General features: G+C 40.3%; 1 protein-coding gene across 4 annotated transcripts in view; it reads right to left on the reverse strand.

Moving 5' to 3' along the window:
• The window catches only part of CCDC88C (coiled-coil domain containing 88C), a 172,293-nt gene that overhangs the window by 67,929 nt on the left and 89,168 nt on the right, over positions 1-15,196 (reverse strand). For all 4 annotated transcript variants that reach the window (XM_061611966.1, XM_061611965.1, XM_061611967.1 and 1 more), the window contains 6 exons: positions 14,810-14,893; positions 12,314-12,454; positions 8,272-8,456; positions 6,951-7,032; positions 5,274-5,432; positions 1,467-1,613 (listed from right to left, as the gene is read on the reverse strand). In XM_061611966.1, coding sequence (XP_061467950.1) covers positions 1,467-1,613; positions 5,274-5,432; positions 6,951-7,032; positions 8,272-8,456; positions 12,314-12,454; positions 14,810-14,893 — 798 coding nt within the window. The remainder of the gene's footprint in view (positions 1-1,466; positions 1,614-5,273; positions 5,433-6,950; positions 7,033-8,271; positions 8,457-12,313; positions 12,455-14,809; positions 14,894-15,196) is intronic.

Raw genomic sequence — 15,196 nt, forward strand, 5'->3', positions numbered from 1 at the left:
GCTGGACTAGATGGGCCACTGGCCTGATCCAGCAGGCTCTTCTTATGTTCTTATGTTCTTAAATGGCTTCAGGAAGCTCACAAACAGGGAATGAAGCTCTCTCTCCTACTGCTGGCTCCCCAGTGACTGGTATTAAGTGGCATATTGCCTCTGAAACATGGAGGTTGCATATAACCATCATGACCAATAGTCATTAATAGACCTATCCTTGTGACCTGTCCATGCTGCTTGCTGCCTAAAGCTGACTTCTTCCTAGGACAGAATGGACAGAGAATCGGTACAGAAATTTGCTTTGGTTAGGTGGAATTTCCACTTGCCCTTGCGCTTGGAATGCCCCGGTGCCCTAGTCCTGGCTTGCAAGTGCCCAGATATGGAGGAAGATGGTCACCCTCTCTCATAATACTAAAAACCGGAGTCATCCAAATTAGCTGAGTGGTGGGAGATTCAGAACAGATAAAGGAAGTTGAAACTATGGAATTCACTACCACAAGATGTAGCAATGGTCACCAACTTGAATCTCTTTTCAAAAAGGGATAATGGCTATGTTCTACCTCCGGTCTCAGAGGTAAATACGATGCCAGTTACTAGGGAGAAGAGTGGCCCTGTTCTCATGTCCTGCTTGTGGACTTCTCATAGGCATCTGCTTGGCCACTATGAGAAATAGGATGCTAGACTAGATAGGCCTTCAGGCAGATCTCTTACATTCTGGTATAATTTTTGTATTGTCTGTTCACATGCCGTGCTTGAGATAACACATCCAGCAAGAGCAGCACTGCAATCTGCATGATCACCAGGGACCTTTATAGGATATTTAAGATACAGTAAAAAAAAAAACCAATCTGGGAGGCACAAAGTTTTAACAATAATATATTTTAACCGAACACAAGTGTTACAGAATTACTTATTTTCTGTAAGTCATGCAGAGTCTGCATATCAATTTTATCATAAAGTCAGTGCCATTGGTTTTCCCAGTAAATCAAACTGCCAAAAAGTTCACAGGACCAGGTATAACTTAAAAATATTTTGAGCACAATAAATATTTTCAGTTTAAAAGCTTACACTGTGTGCTGAACTAGCTCGTGTAGAAAGAATGAGCTTTTCTTTATTTGTTATGTATGTATTAAAAAAAGAAAATACAATCTGACAGGTGAGAAAAATCTTGTCCTTATAACAACCTATTAATACCAACAATTAAAAATGAAATATGTTCTATGCATTGCGCTATCAAGAGATATGCGAAACATAATCCATTTTTGTAGTTTCCTGTGCTCCATCTCTCAGGCTCCTGTGTACAAGAGGAATAGCATAACAGTGTCAGTTCAGTTCTCAGTATTTACTGATTTCTCATTCTGTTCCAAAGATGGTTTACTTTCCTCTGGAACACAGACATGTATTACCTTATCTCTTAAAAAATAATTATTTTTAAAAAGAAAATCCCATTGATAATTAAGGGCACCACACCGTACCAGTTCGATGTCATGAAGTTTGGATTTCAATTGCAAGTTTTCCTTTTCAACTTCATGCAGTTTATCACTGCGAGCTCTTGCTACCATCAGCTGCTCTTCTAGCATTGTCTTTGTTTCAATTAATATGATGTTGTCTTCTCTAAGCTCCTGAAAACAACAAATTTACAAACTTTAAGGGTGATTTCATTAAGATTTCAAATGCCAAATAATTGTAATACACTGAAATGTCATACAAGAAATAAAAGGCATTTTTCTAACAGATGCTTGACTTAGGATCACCAGATCATGCCACTTTTGAAATAGAAATTGTATAGACAGAAATAACTTGTAAAGAGCAGGGAATTTACTAAGATCAGCAAAATCCATACTTTAACCTATAACTACTGTAGATAGCAAGATCCCCCATGGCGCAGAGTGGTAAGCGGCAGGAACGCAGCCGAAGCTCTGCTCACGGCCGGAGTTCGATTCCAACAGAAGGAGGAAGTCGAATCTCCGGTAAAAGAGGTCGAGGTCCACTCAGTCTTCCATCCATCCGTGGTCGGTAAAATGAGTACCCGGCATATGCTGGGGGGTAAAGAAAGGCCGGGGAAGGAACTGGCAATCCCACCCCATATATATGGTCTGCCTAGTAAACGTCGCAAGACGTCACCCTAAGAGTCGGAAATGACTCGCACTGTAAGTGCGGGGATACCTTTACCTTTTTACTGTAGACAGCAAATGAAATGTTAACTAGTATCCTCCATAAGAATGAACATGTACTTTAAGTAGAGACCTTATCCCAGTCTGTGTTGGAAATACTTTTTTAGATGTTTTTATTATTTTTTTTAAAGATGTTTTTAAAGATGCTTTGTTTAATATGTTTTTAACAATACTTTGGCTTAATACGTTTTTAAAGAAGCTTTGTTTTAATGTTTTTTAAAGTCTTTTAAGGTGTTTTAGAGTAGTTTTTAGTGTGTTTGTTTGCCACCCTGGGCTCCTTCTGGGAGGAAGGGCGGGAAATAAATACATACATACATTCATACATACTCCTATCTCATTTCCATGACAAAGATGAAGACAAAACAACTCCTGTGACCTAGCACTTAAATATATATTACACTATAGTCATATGCAATATTAGCCCAATGGCTCCATCTCCATTGCTAGGTGCCGTTGGAAAGAGGTGCTTTGCAGTGGGGAAGGGGCAGAGGCCTGCTGGCTGCTTTTGCTGCTCAAATGGATTTCAAAGTTGGTCCTCTTCGCCCGCATGTTCTTTGCAAAATCAACATGGGTCAGAAACCCCTCTTAAGAGAACTGCAACAAGGGGGAAAGTCAGCCTAATGCTACATGGGACTTTACGTGTAATATTGAGTTTTGTCTTTACAGCCTAATCGTAAACATACTTACTTGGAAGCAAGTCCCAATAAGATCAATGGGCCTTAACTGGGTCTTACTCCCAATTAAGCATGCACAGAACTGCAGCATTAAAGTTGTTTTACCTAGTATTAAGCAGATGAAAGCATTTGAAATAATGGCACATCCTTAATTAGTTATTAAAACAAATAGTTAAGAAACTTTGGAAATATTTAAAGATTGATCAAACTAATAGGTCAGTTCAGAACGAGCCACAACAAGCCTTGGGCTCATAGCAGGGGGTTGGACTCAATGGCCTTATAGGCCCCTTCCAACTCTATTCTATGATTCTAGGTCCTTCCCCTCCTTTTCCAGCATGGTCAATGAGGAGGGGGAGGGCACAAGTCTGAGGTTTGATGTGGCTTTTTCTTGACACAATACACCACAGTTTATCATGATGTCTTAAATGAACTATAAGCAATAAACCGTGCTTAATCTTAGCTACAGTTTGTTGGAACAAGCCAACTTCATAAAGCATAGTTTAAAGCTGGCTCAGCCATAGTTTGTTGGATTTAGAAGAAATTCTGCTTTAGGTAGCCTATATCATTCACACAGTGAACCCATTGTTCAAGCTTTGCCTACAAGCAACATTTTAATTGAAGTAATTACTCCACAAAACTATGAAGCTGCAAGTCAGAGCCTGGAAGTAGAAAATGTTCCCTACAGCACTGGCCTCAAAGGACCCCTTAGCTGCAAATAATATTGTGTTAGGTAAGCAATAAAAACAAACAATGGATGCATAAATATTTATTCTCTTATTTTATTAACAAAAAGCCATTAATCACAACTTCTTTGATAACTAACAAAAAACCCAGCACACTAGCTTGGGAAGTGGTTGGGGAAGCTATTTAGATTGTTAACTTTCAAGACTTTTCAAGAGCAAACTGCAGTTTAATATGTGTGTGCGCGTGTGCGTGCATGCGTGCACTTCTGTGCGTTTAAAGCTGCCTATTGGTGTTCATTTTTATTCCCCTCATTTTCTTCTGGGGAATCTTGACTGGTATTTGAAGGGGACTCATGCAGAGATTCCCTAGCTTCTGAAAGAATCCAATCTCCAGGAGCAGCACAGTACTCAATGGAGAGGAATGTTTGGCAGATTTATGATGGGCTGGAATCTTCTCCTCCAAGGAAATGCATTAATACTGCTCTTCTATACATGACTGACTAAAGTGACATTGGGATTACACAGCAGGGCTGTCTACAGACCACATGCATCTTCCTGTTTCGTGGAACGCTCATCAAGTTAAAACTGCACTTTTGTTTCTTTCTTAAAATGAAGCAACTATGGCTGGAAAAAGAAATGCTCATGGACTGATGAATTCCACTGTTTTGAGACAAACATGCATTCAATTTATATTGGGGATTGAGTGCTATACACCTTCTACAGGCAAGAGAAATCTCCATGGGTTCTTGGAATGCTCAACATTCAATTTCTGAAGTGTAAGTTTCTATGCCCGAATGTTGTAAGATTCTATGTCTGAACGTTGGAAGATTCAGGACAGACAAAAGAAAGTCCTTCTTTACCCAGCACATTAATAAACTATGGAATTTGCTCCCACAGAAAGTAATGACGACTACCACCTTGGATCGTTTAAAAGAGGATTAAATGGAGGATAAAGCTATCATCGGCTACTAGCCACAATGGCTATGTTCTATCTCCACTGTCTGAGGCAGTATGCCTCTGAATGTGCCTTGTTCAGAAGCTGCAGCTAGTGAAAAATGTGGCTGCTAGAGGCTTAGTGGGACACCTGGTTTTACACATATTACACTAGTTTTGAAAGATCTGCCCTGCCTGCCTATTAGTTACCGAGCCAAGTTCAGGGTTTTGTTGCTGACATTTAGAGCCTTAAATAATTTGGGACCAGCAGCCCACCTTTCCCAGTACAGACCAAGCTAATCTTTGGGATCTTCTGAGGAGACCCAGATGGGCATTTCATGGCCAGCAGACTGTTGCTTGGGGAAGTGGGCCTTCTCAGTGACAGCACCAAACCTCTAGAACGCTCTCCCTCAGGTGATTTGTGAGGTGCAAACATTAATGACTTTTAAAAAGCCCTTAAAAACATATATGTTTACCTAAACTTTCCTGGACTTTGGGTGGTAATCAACCAAGTCTTACTCAGAGAAGAGCCACTGAAATTAATGAACCTTAGTTAGTCATGTCTATTAACTTCAATGGGTCTACTTAGGACCAGCACTGAATAACACTCTTTGTTTGATACACTGCTCAGGTTTTATTTGTGAGAGATACACTTGCATTTTATCTTTATCTTTTTTTTATCCAGTTTTTAGGAAATTGTATTAATGTTTTCATTTTTACAGTTTTATTGTAAACCACTTGAAGAGATTTTTATTATATCAAGTGGCATAATATTTTTAGAAATACATACCCCACCCCCAATTAAAAACATGACTTGCCTCCATCCGTGCTTTGTAGAAATCCACATCGTGTAATTTCTCTTTACATCGGACCAGCTCCATTTCAAGCCTCTCCACTCGGTTTGCTTTCTCTCTTAAGGAATCCAATTCATCTCTATAGGCCCGAGCAGAGCGGGCATCTGCCATGAGGTTAATGTTCTGAGCAAAATAAAAGCAGCACGGCAAAGTTTTAAAAAGCTCTAATGATCAAAGGTCCACTCATTTAATCTATTTATGTAAAAACTTGTACCACCACGAATCCCCCCCCCATGGCTTACAACAATAAAATATAGAGATAATAAAACAACTGTACAAAATGCATTAAACCACCATCAGAAAATGACAACGCCATAAAAGTAACAGCTCAACTTGGAGGGCATTCTAGAGGGTGGGTGCCACCACTGAAAAGGCTCTACTCCTTGTATTTATTCATTTAGTTAATTTCATTTCTAGGCGGCTTAAAGTTTAAAATCTCTAAGTAGTATACAAAAATGCAACATAAAGACCATAAAACAGTGTCATAAAGGGATAGCTCTCTGCCACCATTGTTTCACAGCAATTGGTAATCTGGAGCATGCAGCCTATGAATATGGAGGTTCTATATAGCTAACATTAATAGACTCCTCCTCCATGAATTTGTTAAATTTCCTTTTAAAGCTGTATAAGCAAGTGCTCACTCATCACATCTTCTGACAATTAACCTTTGGCATTCTACATGTGATGTAAAGTTACTTGCTGAAGTTCTGAGTAATGTGAATGCGTACATATATGTATACTTACGTATAACAGAAGTTGTCCAAAAATAATTTAGAAGTGGTATCTACTTCTCATTATGTTGGGGTGATATAAGAAGCTAGAGGCTGAATGTGGCCCTTTGATCTATCTGGCCTTCAGGACTATCCCAGGTCACACACATCCTCTGCCCAGACCACAGCCCTCACCTGTCCTGCTTTGCAATCTCCTCAAGTATCCTTGAACTGTGATGATGCCTCTTGCTTGTCTGAATAGATGAGAGGGGTGCATCTGTGTGAAAAACCTCTGTCTTGGTGGCTGGAACATAGCCCACTGTCCAAAGTTAAGTGTCACAGCCATTGCTCGACTGTGCCAGAGACCACCTTGACCGTAAGTCCTGCAAGACCCTCTTCCTGCTTGCTGGCCTTTCCCCACCTGGCCTGGGAGGGTGGGGCCCTGGACTGATTGCAGCTATAAAAAGCTGCTACTACCTGAAGTTGCCAGAGACCATCTCGACTGTGGGGTGTTGTTTAAGGGCTTCTGCTTGGGACAAAATTTAACTCTGCTGGTCAGTTATTTTTGCTGTTATTGGGATTAAGTTTTTGTATTTTATTGTTGGACCTCATTAGGAATTATAACGGTGTTTCAATTTATTGTATGTTTCTTAAGATGTTTTCTTTAAATTTATTGTTTGACTATTTGAATTTTGTTTTGTAACAGTGAATTATGTAATCATTTTCATGTTGTGAGCCATCTTGAGCATAGATTACTATGGACAGGCAGCATACAAACAACCCACAATGACGATGCTTCCCCAATTTTGCCTGTGGCCTTTCCCACCACTGGCACAACGTTCTCCAAAGGGAATGCTGCTCTCAGGCAAAAAAAAGGTTCCCTAGCCCTGAATTAAATAGTTCTTCTGTATAACAGAATAGATATCCTTACCTCCTGCTTTATTTTCTGCAGTTCCAGGACAAGCTGATCTACTTCATGTCTAGTGTCAACAAGTTGCTCCGATTTTTCTTCCCTGAGGATTTCATACTTATTGGTTAAAAACTACCATGTCAGTCCCAGAAAATATCAAAAGCACTGTGAATATTCTAGCTAGATATATATCTACGCCTCTATGAGAAATGCGGCACTTTTCAAGTTTTCTTGTGGTGAATTTGCAAAGATTAGCAAGCACCACATACCAATGAAAGCAGGTTCAAACTGTTTTAAAAAGTTAATTCTTTGTTAATGCATATTCCCAGTGACTCAGCTATTATCCATGTCCAACCAAGAACAATAAAAAGTACATTAAAAAAAAAAGACCCAATGAAGTAACATTCAAATTGAAGTGAGGCTAGGGAGTAAGTGAAAACAGAAGAAGAAAAAAGAAACATGGCAAAATAAGGCTACCTGGTGTTGCATCTTTCTGATGGCTTTTTTAAAACTCAGGGCTGGCCTTACCAATAGGCAGCCTCAGGAAGCAATTGCTGGGGGGAGGGGAATGGGGGAAAATGATGGAGGAGAGAACCATATGCCTTAAGAACATATGAAGCTAGTCTGCTGCCCTCAAGTGCAGTGGAGGATGCTGTCCCATGGCCAGTGCTGAAATAAAATTCATCTGCCAGTCCAGCCAGATTCTGTACATGGGCCTCAGGTCTTGGGCTTGTCCTGTTAACACTGCTTGCAGAGAATCAGCTGGACTATGAGCAAAGACACATCTTTGTTAACACATTCGTTAAGGCTCAAGATCATGGACTGTTACTGGTGAGGAGGCAACATGTGATGCTATGTGTTCCAGGGGAGGGGGAGAAGAGTTGACGCAGAGATGCCAACAGCCCCATCAAGGGAGATGCAGATGTATGGAGAAAGCTGCCCTGCAGTCCATCCGTGCCAGATCTTCATCTGTTTATTCACATGTTAACAGGCGTGCAACTTTGGCCATTTTCTGCCTGCTCCTCTATACATGTTTTAAAGATGCAGATGGGGGAGAATAATACTGGAAGGAGCCATAAAAAGGTAGGGTGGTGGGGTGCATGTATGCATGCATGCAGACACATGTATAAACAGGCATGCATGTGTCAAAAACAAACCACACTTTTTTCAGGAAGGCAGCAGGGGACCCGAGTGTCCCATTTTGTAATGCGCCTAAATGTAGGGTTATCAGTAAAGATCAGTGTTCTGACCCTAAATACTATGCATGCAGTTCTGCGTTCACAAAAGACACGAGAGACCAATAGTCCTCCAGCAGAACTAGGGGCTGAGTGTCAGTACTTACAGCTCCTGCCTGATTCTCCTTAGTTTAGCCTTTGTGTCTGCAAGCTCCACAGACAGATGCTGCTTGTCCTCATTGGAGAGGCGGCTGGCTGGGTTTGGGGAAGAGGCAGGGCTTGATGCTTTCAGAGGGCTGGGTGGCTGTTGGGATTGCAGGTAATCTCTCTCTTGAGTGAGATCTACAATTAGCTGAAAACAAACAAAAGAATCCAGACCAAAATGTCATGTGAAGAATATATCTCGCATGTAGCTCGCTTCATAAAAGGATCTCAGATTGCTTTGCAAAAGGCAAATAACGATTGCATGGAAATATTTGGGCGCAGCAAATTTTTGTGACACAAGCACATAAATGAAGTTTGCAGTGGAGTTACAAAGCGTTCAGATATCTTACCACCCAATAGTCTAACACAGTGGCCAGTTTAAAATGCATCTGGTGCCCCCACCAAGTGATGTGAGGTGGGTGGCCACCAAGGTTAGGACCTTTTTGATAGTGGCACCTTAGCTATGGAACAGTCTTCCACTGACCCTTGCCTGGCACTTTCTTTTTTAAGTTTATTGATAGGTGGCTACAAAAATCTAATAAATAAATAATTAGATATGCATTTTTTAGCACTACTAGTGTGCAACACAGGCAAGTCTGTAACTTCTTTGGCAGATAACTCATCCTGAGCAGGAAACAACAAGAAAAACTTGTCTCCTTTACTAACCAACTTAAGGTGCAATCCAACTCACATTTACGCTGGGCTGAGGGGAGTTGGATCTGGTGGACCCCCGGCTCCACCGGCAGAAGCCCCTCACCCCATCTCAGCCGGCAGTCTGCCAGGGAAGCCCAGCTTGGCAGAAGGGGTGCCAGCAGAAGCCTGAATAAAGCCTGAAAAGGGGGCATTCCAGGGGTGTTGGAGGAGGGGCTGAGGGGAGGACTTACGTAACATCTAACCCCCATTCAGAGCTCTTCTGTGGGTCCCAGTCCAGGCCAAAATTACACCAGAAAAAAGGTTCGGTCTAAGAAAATAATTACAATGGAAGCTTATGGAGAGCACTTACTCCCTGGCCAGGATATTCGTGAGAGCTGGTCTTTACTTTCTGCTCCCTGTACGCAGCTCCTGACTAAACCAGCCCAGCAGCTCCCAAAAACAAGATAGATGCTGTGGACCTTCCCGCTGATTCCTCCTCCGCCAGCCCCCCTTGCATTAGCTTCCCATGAATTGCACTGTCCTGCCCCCAGCACTTTAAACATTAGAAAATTCCTACATAAAGAACATGTTTGCAGAAATTAATATGCAATCTATATTACAATTTTGGGATTATGGTGATTTTTTTGTTTTCTTCTTGTATTTGTGATACTTTTGATTTCATGGTTTTAGGTTTTAATTACAAAACTTATGGAATTCCCTTCCTCTGGAAGTACATCAATCATCTTCCGTGTGGAGTTTTCATACAGCTCAAGATGCAGTTCAATAACTGATGGTTTTAATGTATTTTGTTTTAATTAAGTTATTGATATTCATTGTATTTCACTATACTTCATACTGCAATCTTGTGAACCACACTGCAATCTTTATCAATAAAGGGTGGTCTATAAATTGAACAAAGTTTTGTTTTGTATTTATATTATCTTTATGCTTATTTATTGTAAGCTGGCCACATAACTTTATGCTTTGCAACATCATAGAACTGTTGTTAAATATAAGATGGTGGATAAAACCTGTATAAAAAGGTATCAATGGTCACACAGGAATATCAATTTCACACTGATAGTGTTCATATTTGACACTAGGGATGGAATGATCTCTCACTTTTGGTTCTCTCCGTTTCTCATTTTTCCAGACTTAAATTCAATTCTCCACATTTCTGCAGCAATTTGCTATTTTTTTTAAAAAAAAAAATCCTCATGAAAATCTAGCATTTTAGTACAAATTTCTCCAAATAAGCATTTTTGGAGGCAATTTTAACTAATCCATTTTTGCAATCCATTTCTCACCATATAGTGCATTTTTGTATGTTATTTTCACTTATATACTCATGCACACTTTCCCCTAATATATGCATTTTTGTAAACACTTGCTGGTTGGTGAACTGTATTACAAATGTGAGTAAGTGCAAATATCAAAGAATGGCTGTGTTTCTGTTCTCATATTATTTCATAAAGTGCAAATTTGGTAGATTCAGCTTGAAATGCAAACTGAATCTTGCCCATGCCTACTTAACACTAAGCCAAACCATGGCTTAGCACAAACATGCTGGCTTTCAGGGGACAAGATCACAGCTGCTTTGCTCCCCCTTTTGTCCTTTTAGCGCACTGTGGCATAGCACCTAAGCCAAGGTTTTGCTTAGTGTGTCATCTAAACCCACGTTTGTGGTTAACGTCTCTCCTCTTTAACCATGGCCCGTGACCACTGAACAAACCTTAGCTACAGACCATGGTTAAGGAGGAGAGAGTTTAAACATGATCCAAGGTTTGGATGATATGCTAAGCCAAACTGTGGCTTAGCTGCTGCACTGCACCGAGATACAAGGACCAGGGAGGAACAAAACAGCACATTTAGCTTACCATGACATGCAAACCAGGCCACCATGTGCACAAGCAACTGTCATACCTATTTCATGGTGCGCACATATGCTAGAAAGCTGTGTCTAATTATGTTGTCTTAAGTGTGCGTACAGGCAGTGAAACATACAAATGTACAGTTATCAGAAATGACTGTCCACAAAAGGCATTGCATGTCAAATCCTAAATGGGAGTATTCTTCAGTGATATGGCTTTGTAAACTTTGGAGGTGGCTGTTGGAAAAGCTTGCTACACAATTTGAGAACTATAATATATATCTATCTTTAGGTTTTTTGGCTTTTTCCTAGGCTGAAGAGTCCCAATCTCTATCTGAGGAAATGCACATTCATGTTTTTCTTTTCAGCATTCTAGCTCAGTTACTAGAGTATAAGATGCTTCCTTATAAGGACCTTTATGTTAGTGAAATCTAAGTGTATCTGATGTACAGCTTCTAATGAACACAGTATAAAAATAATCTTCAGATTCATTTATAACAGCATGGGGCAATGGCCTTAAAGGTATTCTACACTGTGGTTCTTTTCTGAAATGCTGAAGGCAACTGACTGCCTTCCGGGGTCTGTGCTGGTTCCCTCTGCATGGTAGGCTGGGCACATGGCACAGAAAATACAAGCAAAACTCCTATTTGCACTTCCACATTTGAATGTTAAAGCACCAAGCTGGGAGTGAGGAAAGCTCCTATGATCGCTTACCCAAACCTGCAACTATATGTGACAGAAGCAGATTTGCTTCTTTAAATGTGGATCTGCCCCAAACATGTATATGGGGAGGAGGGGAACTTGTGGCTTACCTCCCCACACACCCTTTTATCTTCATGGTATTCTGATACCAGAAGTGAGCCCAACTGTGAAGTGTCAGGGGGAGGGACAGACTGTGGGGACAGAACACTCCCTTAGCATTTCTCACCCACACACCCTTTTCCACTTGTGAGATATATATATATATATTCATAGGGTCGCCATAAGTCGTAATCGACTTGAAGGCATATAACATATAGCAGCCATAATCTAGTGTATCAAAGAGACAGCCCTCTTCTCTCAGATGTGCTAATTTATTAAACGCAGGGAGCATTTTACCTGGGAAAGTATCCAAAAGATATGATTCTGCCTGCACCTGCAGTCTGAAATTGTATAGTCCAAAACTCCACCACTTCATTCTGCAGAATGCCTCAAATACAAAAAGGTGAGCTAAGCAGAAAGAGTACCTCTGCCACCATTTTTAACCAGGAAACTATACTTGAAACTTAATTTTAAATAAACATGCCGGTGGAAAGGCTGCAATGTTAATTTAAACTAGGATAAGGAGAAGCAGAGCCTTTATTTATTTTATAAAACAGGCCCCAAGTAGCCAATACAAGAAAAAAAGAAATCAGTATCAGGGCAAAAGGTTAATAGAAAAAAGGAAAGTCCAAGGAAATGCTTCAAACAAACTGTATTACATTAACACAAATAAAAAGGCCACTCAGATACATAATCCATACTTCTGTGCACTCATCCCTCTCGTCAATCAGCCTCTTGAGATGGAAAACCATATTTCTGGAGAGAGACGCAAGCTCTTCTGGTGCCATATCTGGAAGATCTAGCCACTGCAAGTCAAATACATTCTCCTGGTTATGGGTTACCTGAAACCAAGAAGAAGGAGGTCTGTTTTTTATTTTTAGATCATCCAGATGTCACTTGACAATGACAAGAAAAAAAAGTTACTTGTGATTCCATATGAGCTTTGCCTGAAGAGTAGCCTTCCCTCAACATCTCTCATTTGGCCAAGCTGGCTGGGGTTTTTGGATGTTGTAGATCAAAACATGTGGAGGGAACTAGGCTGGGGAAGACTGCTGAATAGTACAATTTGCAGTTTTATTAGTACTTGCAACTTCCAATAGGCTAATCCTGTATACGCTGATCCAGAATTTTCGGTCACATTGACTTTGATAGGGCTCTTTATGCCTAGGATTGTAGGCTAAGTAAAAAATCACATTCCAATAGACTTCCACAGTAATTTCTGCATTAACTAGAATCGCATTTGCCTATATCGTATGGGGCACTGGAACCTTATATCTTGCTTTGCCAAATGATTATTTTTGACCTTGTAAATGTTGACTTCCACACAAATTTAAACTCTAACGGATGCAGAAAATGCTTCAAATTGAAACTGTCCAAAGGCAAGCATGACAGCCTGCATTCCAGCATTTTGGAATAGCAGTTTGGTGACGGTCAGAAACTTGATCCTCCTCCTCTTACTACTATATGCAAGGCATTAAAGTGAATGGTTCTGGCCTAGATCATCACTATTTGGAGTACCATCATAAAGCTTTAAAAGTTTCAAAACATTCTTGAAACACTGGCCAGATTTGCACACTATGGTAAGCCAAACTATGGCTTGCCAGGACCACGTGAATGTGCTGGCTCCCGGCAATGAGATTGCACCTTTGTTCTTCCCTAGGTCCTGTTAGAACTCTCCTCCTCAACCATGATCTGAAACTATTAGACAAAACTTGACTACAGATCGTGGCTAAGGAGGAGAGGCCCTAACCATGATCCTGAGTTTGGACAACATGCTCAGGCAAACCTTGGCTCGGCTGCCATGCCATGCTATGCTAAAAAGACTAGAGAGGAGCAAAGCTGTGCGAGTGCCTCTCTAGGAGCCAGCAGGTTCCAGTAAACCATAGTTTGGGTGATGTGCAAATGCTGGATTTTGTTATAATTATGTGGGAAGTGCTTTTTTAATAAAATAAAATAAAATGCCAGGGCTAAGATCTTGCACGGGAACCCTGATATCTGCCCTTGAAGAAACTCTGTTCCTTAAACCTTAGGAGGTTAGGACAGGATGCATTGTTAAGTGGTAAAAGAAACACACTCTAGACATTATAAAAGATACTTCACTACAGAGCATCATTGCACATCTGTCTTTTTAAAGAAGGGACTTCTTAGTGGATGCTAAATGGGAAGACAAAAAGGAGAAGAAGGCTACAAGACGTAGGTCCACAGTGCCTACGGGAGATTTTGATTCATTTTTTATTACTTAAACCAATGATTCCATGTGCAGTTTTATTCCAGTGGCATGGAAAGAAATTTACAGGACACAAAGTTTATTTACTCCAAAAGCATATAAACTAAGAACTGCTTCACATGCTACAGCAAAGATGCATCTCTACTGACTATACCTTTTCTGTAACTTTTAAAGGGTGTTTGAGAGTCTGAAAAGATGCACAGGGCAAGAACCACAGTAAATACTCATGGACCAGTATTTGCTTTAACACACAACTTGGTCCCAATACAAGAACAACAACTAAACTCTACAGTATCCCCTGGATCAGCCTTCCCAACCTGACATCCTCCAGATGTTTTAAACGACAAGTTCCATCGTCTCTGACAATTGACAGGTTAGGGAATTGGGAGTTGTAATCCAACAACATCTGGAAGGCACCAGGATTGAGAAGTCGCTCTAGATGGAAAACCAAACCAAACAAAAAACTCCCAAACAAATGGATATATAAGAGTATTACAAAGACTGATGTGTTAATAATATTACATAGCCAATACAATTCATGATTATGGCTTTATTTAATGTTTTTAGTTACTGTAAAGCACCCAGAGAGCTTCGGCTATGGGGCGGTATATAAGTACAATAAATAAATAAATAAATTACAAGCAAGCGAAAATATCTAGAGAGTGCCAGCTTGGGGAAGGATGATCTACACATTTTCTTGCTCTAACATTTCTTCACATCAGAGTGGTATGATAGCCCAACTGCTGTATTATGACAAAAAGGGTGCTGTGGATGTTTTTTCGTGCCCACTTCAGCTCCTTTCCTCTGCATTTTCCATTTATGTCCCTGACAGAAGCACTGAGAAAACATTCACAAACAAAAAAAATGTTCCTCTGAATGAATGCAACCTGTACTCACAAACTCAATCAGAAACTAATGCCAAGTCCACAGGAGCATGAGAGAAAAGGATTAAAGGAGTTAAGAATCCTACCTCTTGAATGTGTGAAACTATTGCAGCCTGAGTTTCAATATCTAGCTGTTTTATCCTTTCAATGAATTCTTCTTTTCTTTCACACTATCAACAAGAACAAAAGAATGCACATCACAGACATCAATGTTTATTAGGCATTGAAAATGTGCAGCACTTTCCAAAATTGACTCTGACCATCAGAGGATAATGATAAAAAAGCAAACATGTCTGGGATATTCAATACGCCCATGTGAATGTTAAATCTAAGAAAACCACTGATGAAATATACATACATAAATAAAAGAATGCAGTTCTAACCTAATTTCCTTTTTGAATTAAATCACATCAAAAATAATTTCTTGAGCAAGAGTTTGCTGTTGGGAACCAGAAGTCCTGTGTCTTTTATCC

The sequence above is a fragment of the Rhineura floridana genome, chromosome 2 (genome assembly GCF_030035675.1).
Source record: "Rhineura floridana isolate rRhiFlo1 chromosome 2, rRhiFlo1.hap2, whole genome shotgun sequence".
NCBI classification, from domain to species: domain Eukaryota; kingdom Metazoa; phylum Chordata; class Lepidosauria; order Squamata; family Rhineuridae; genus Rhineura; species Rhineura floridana.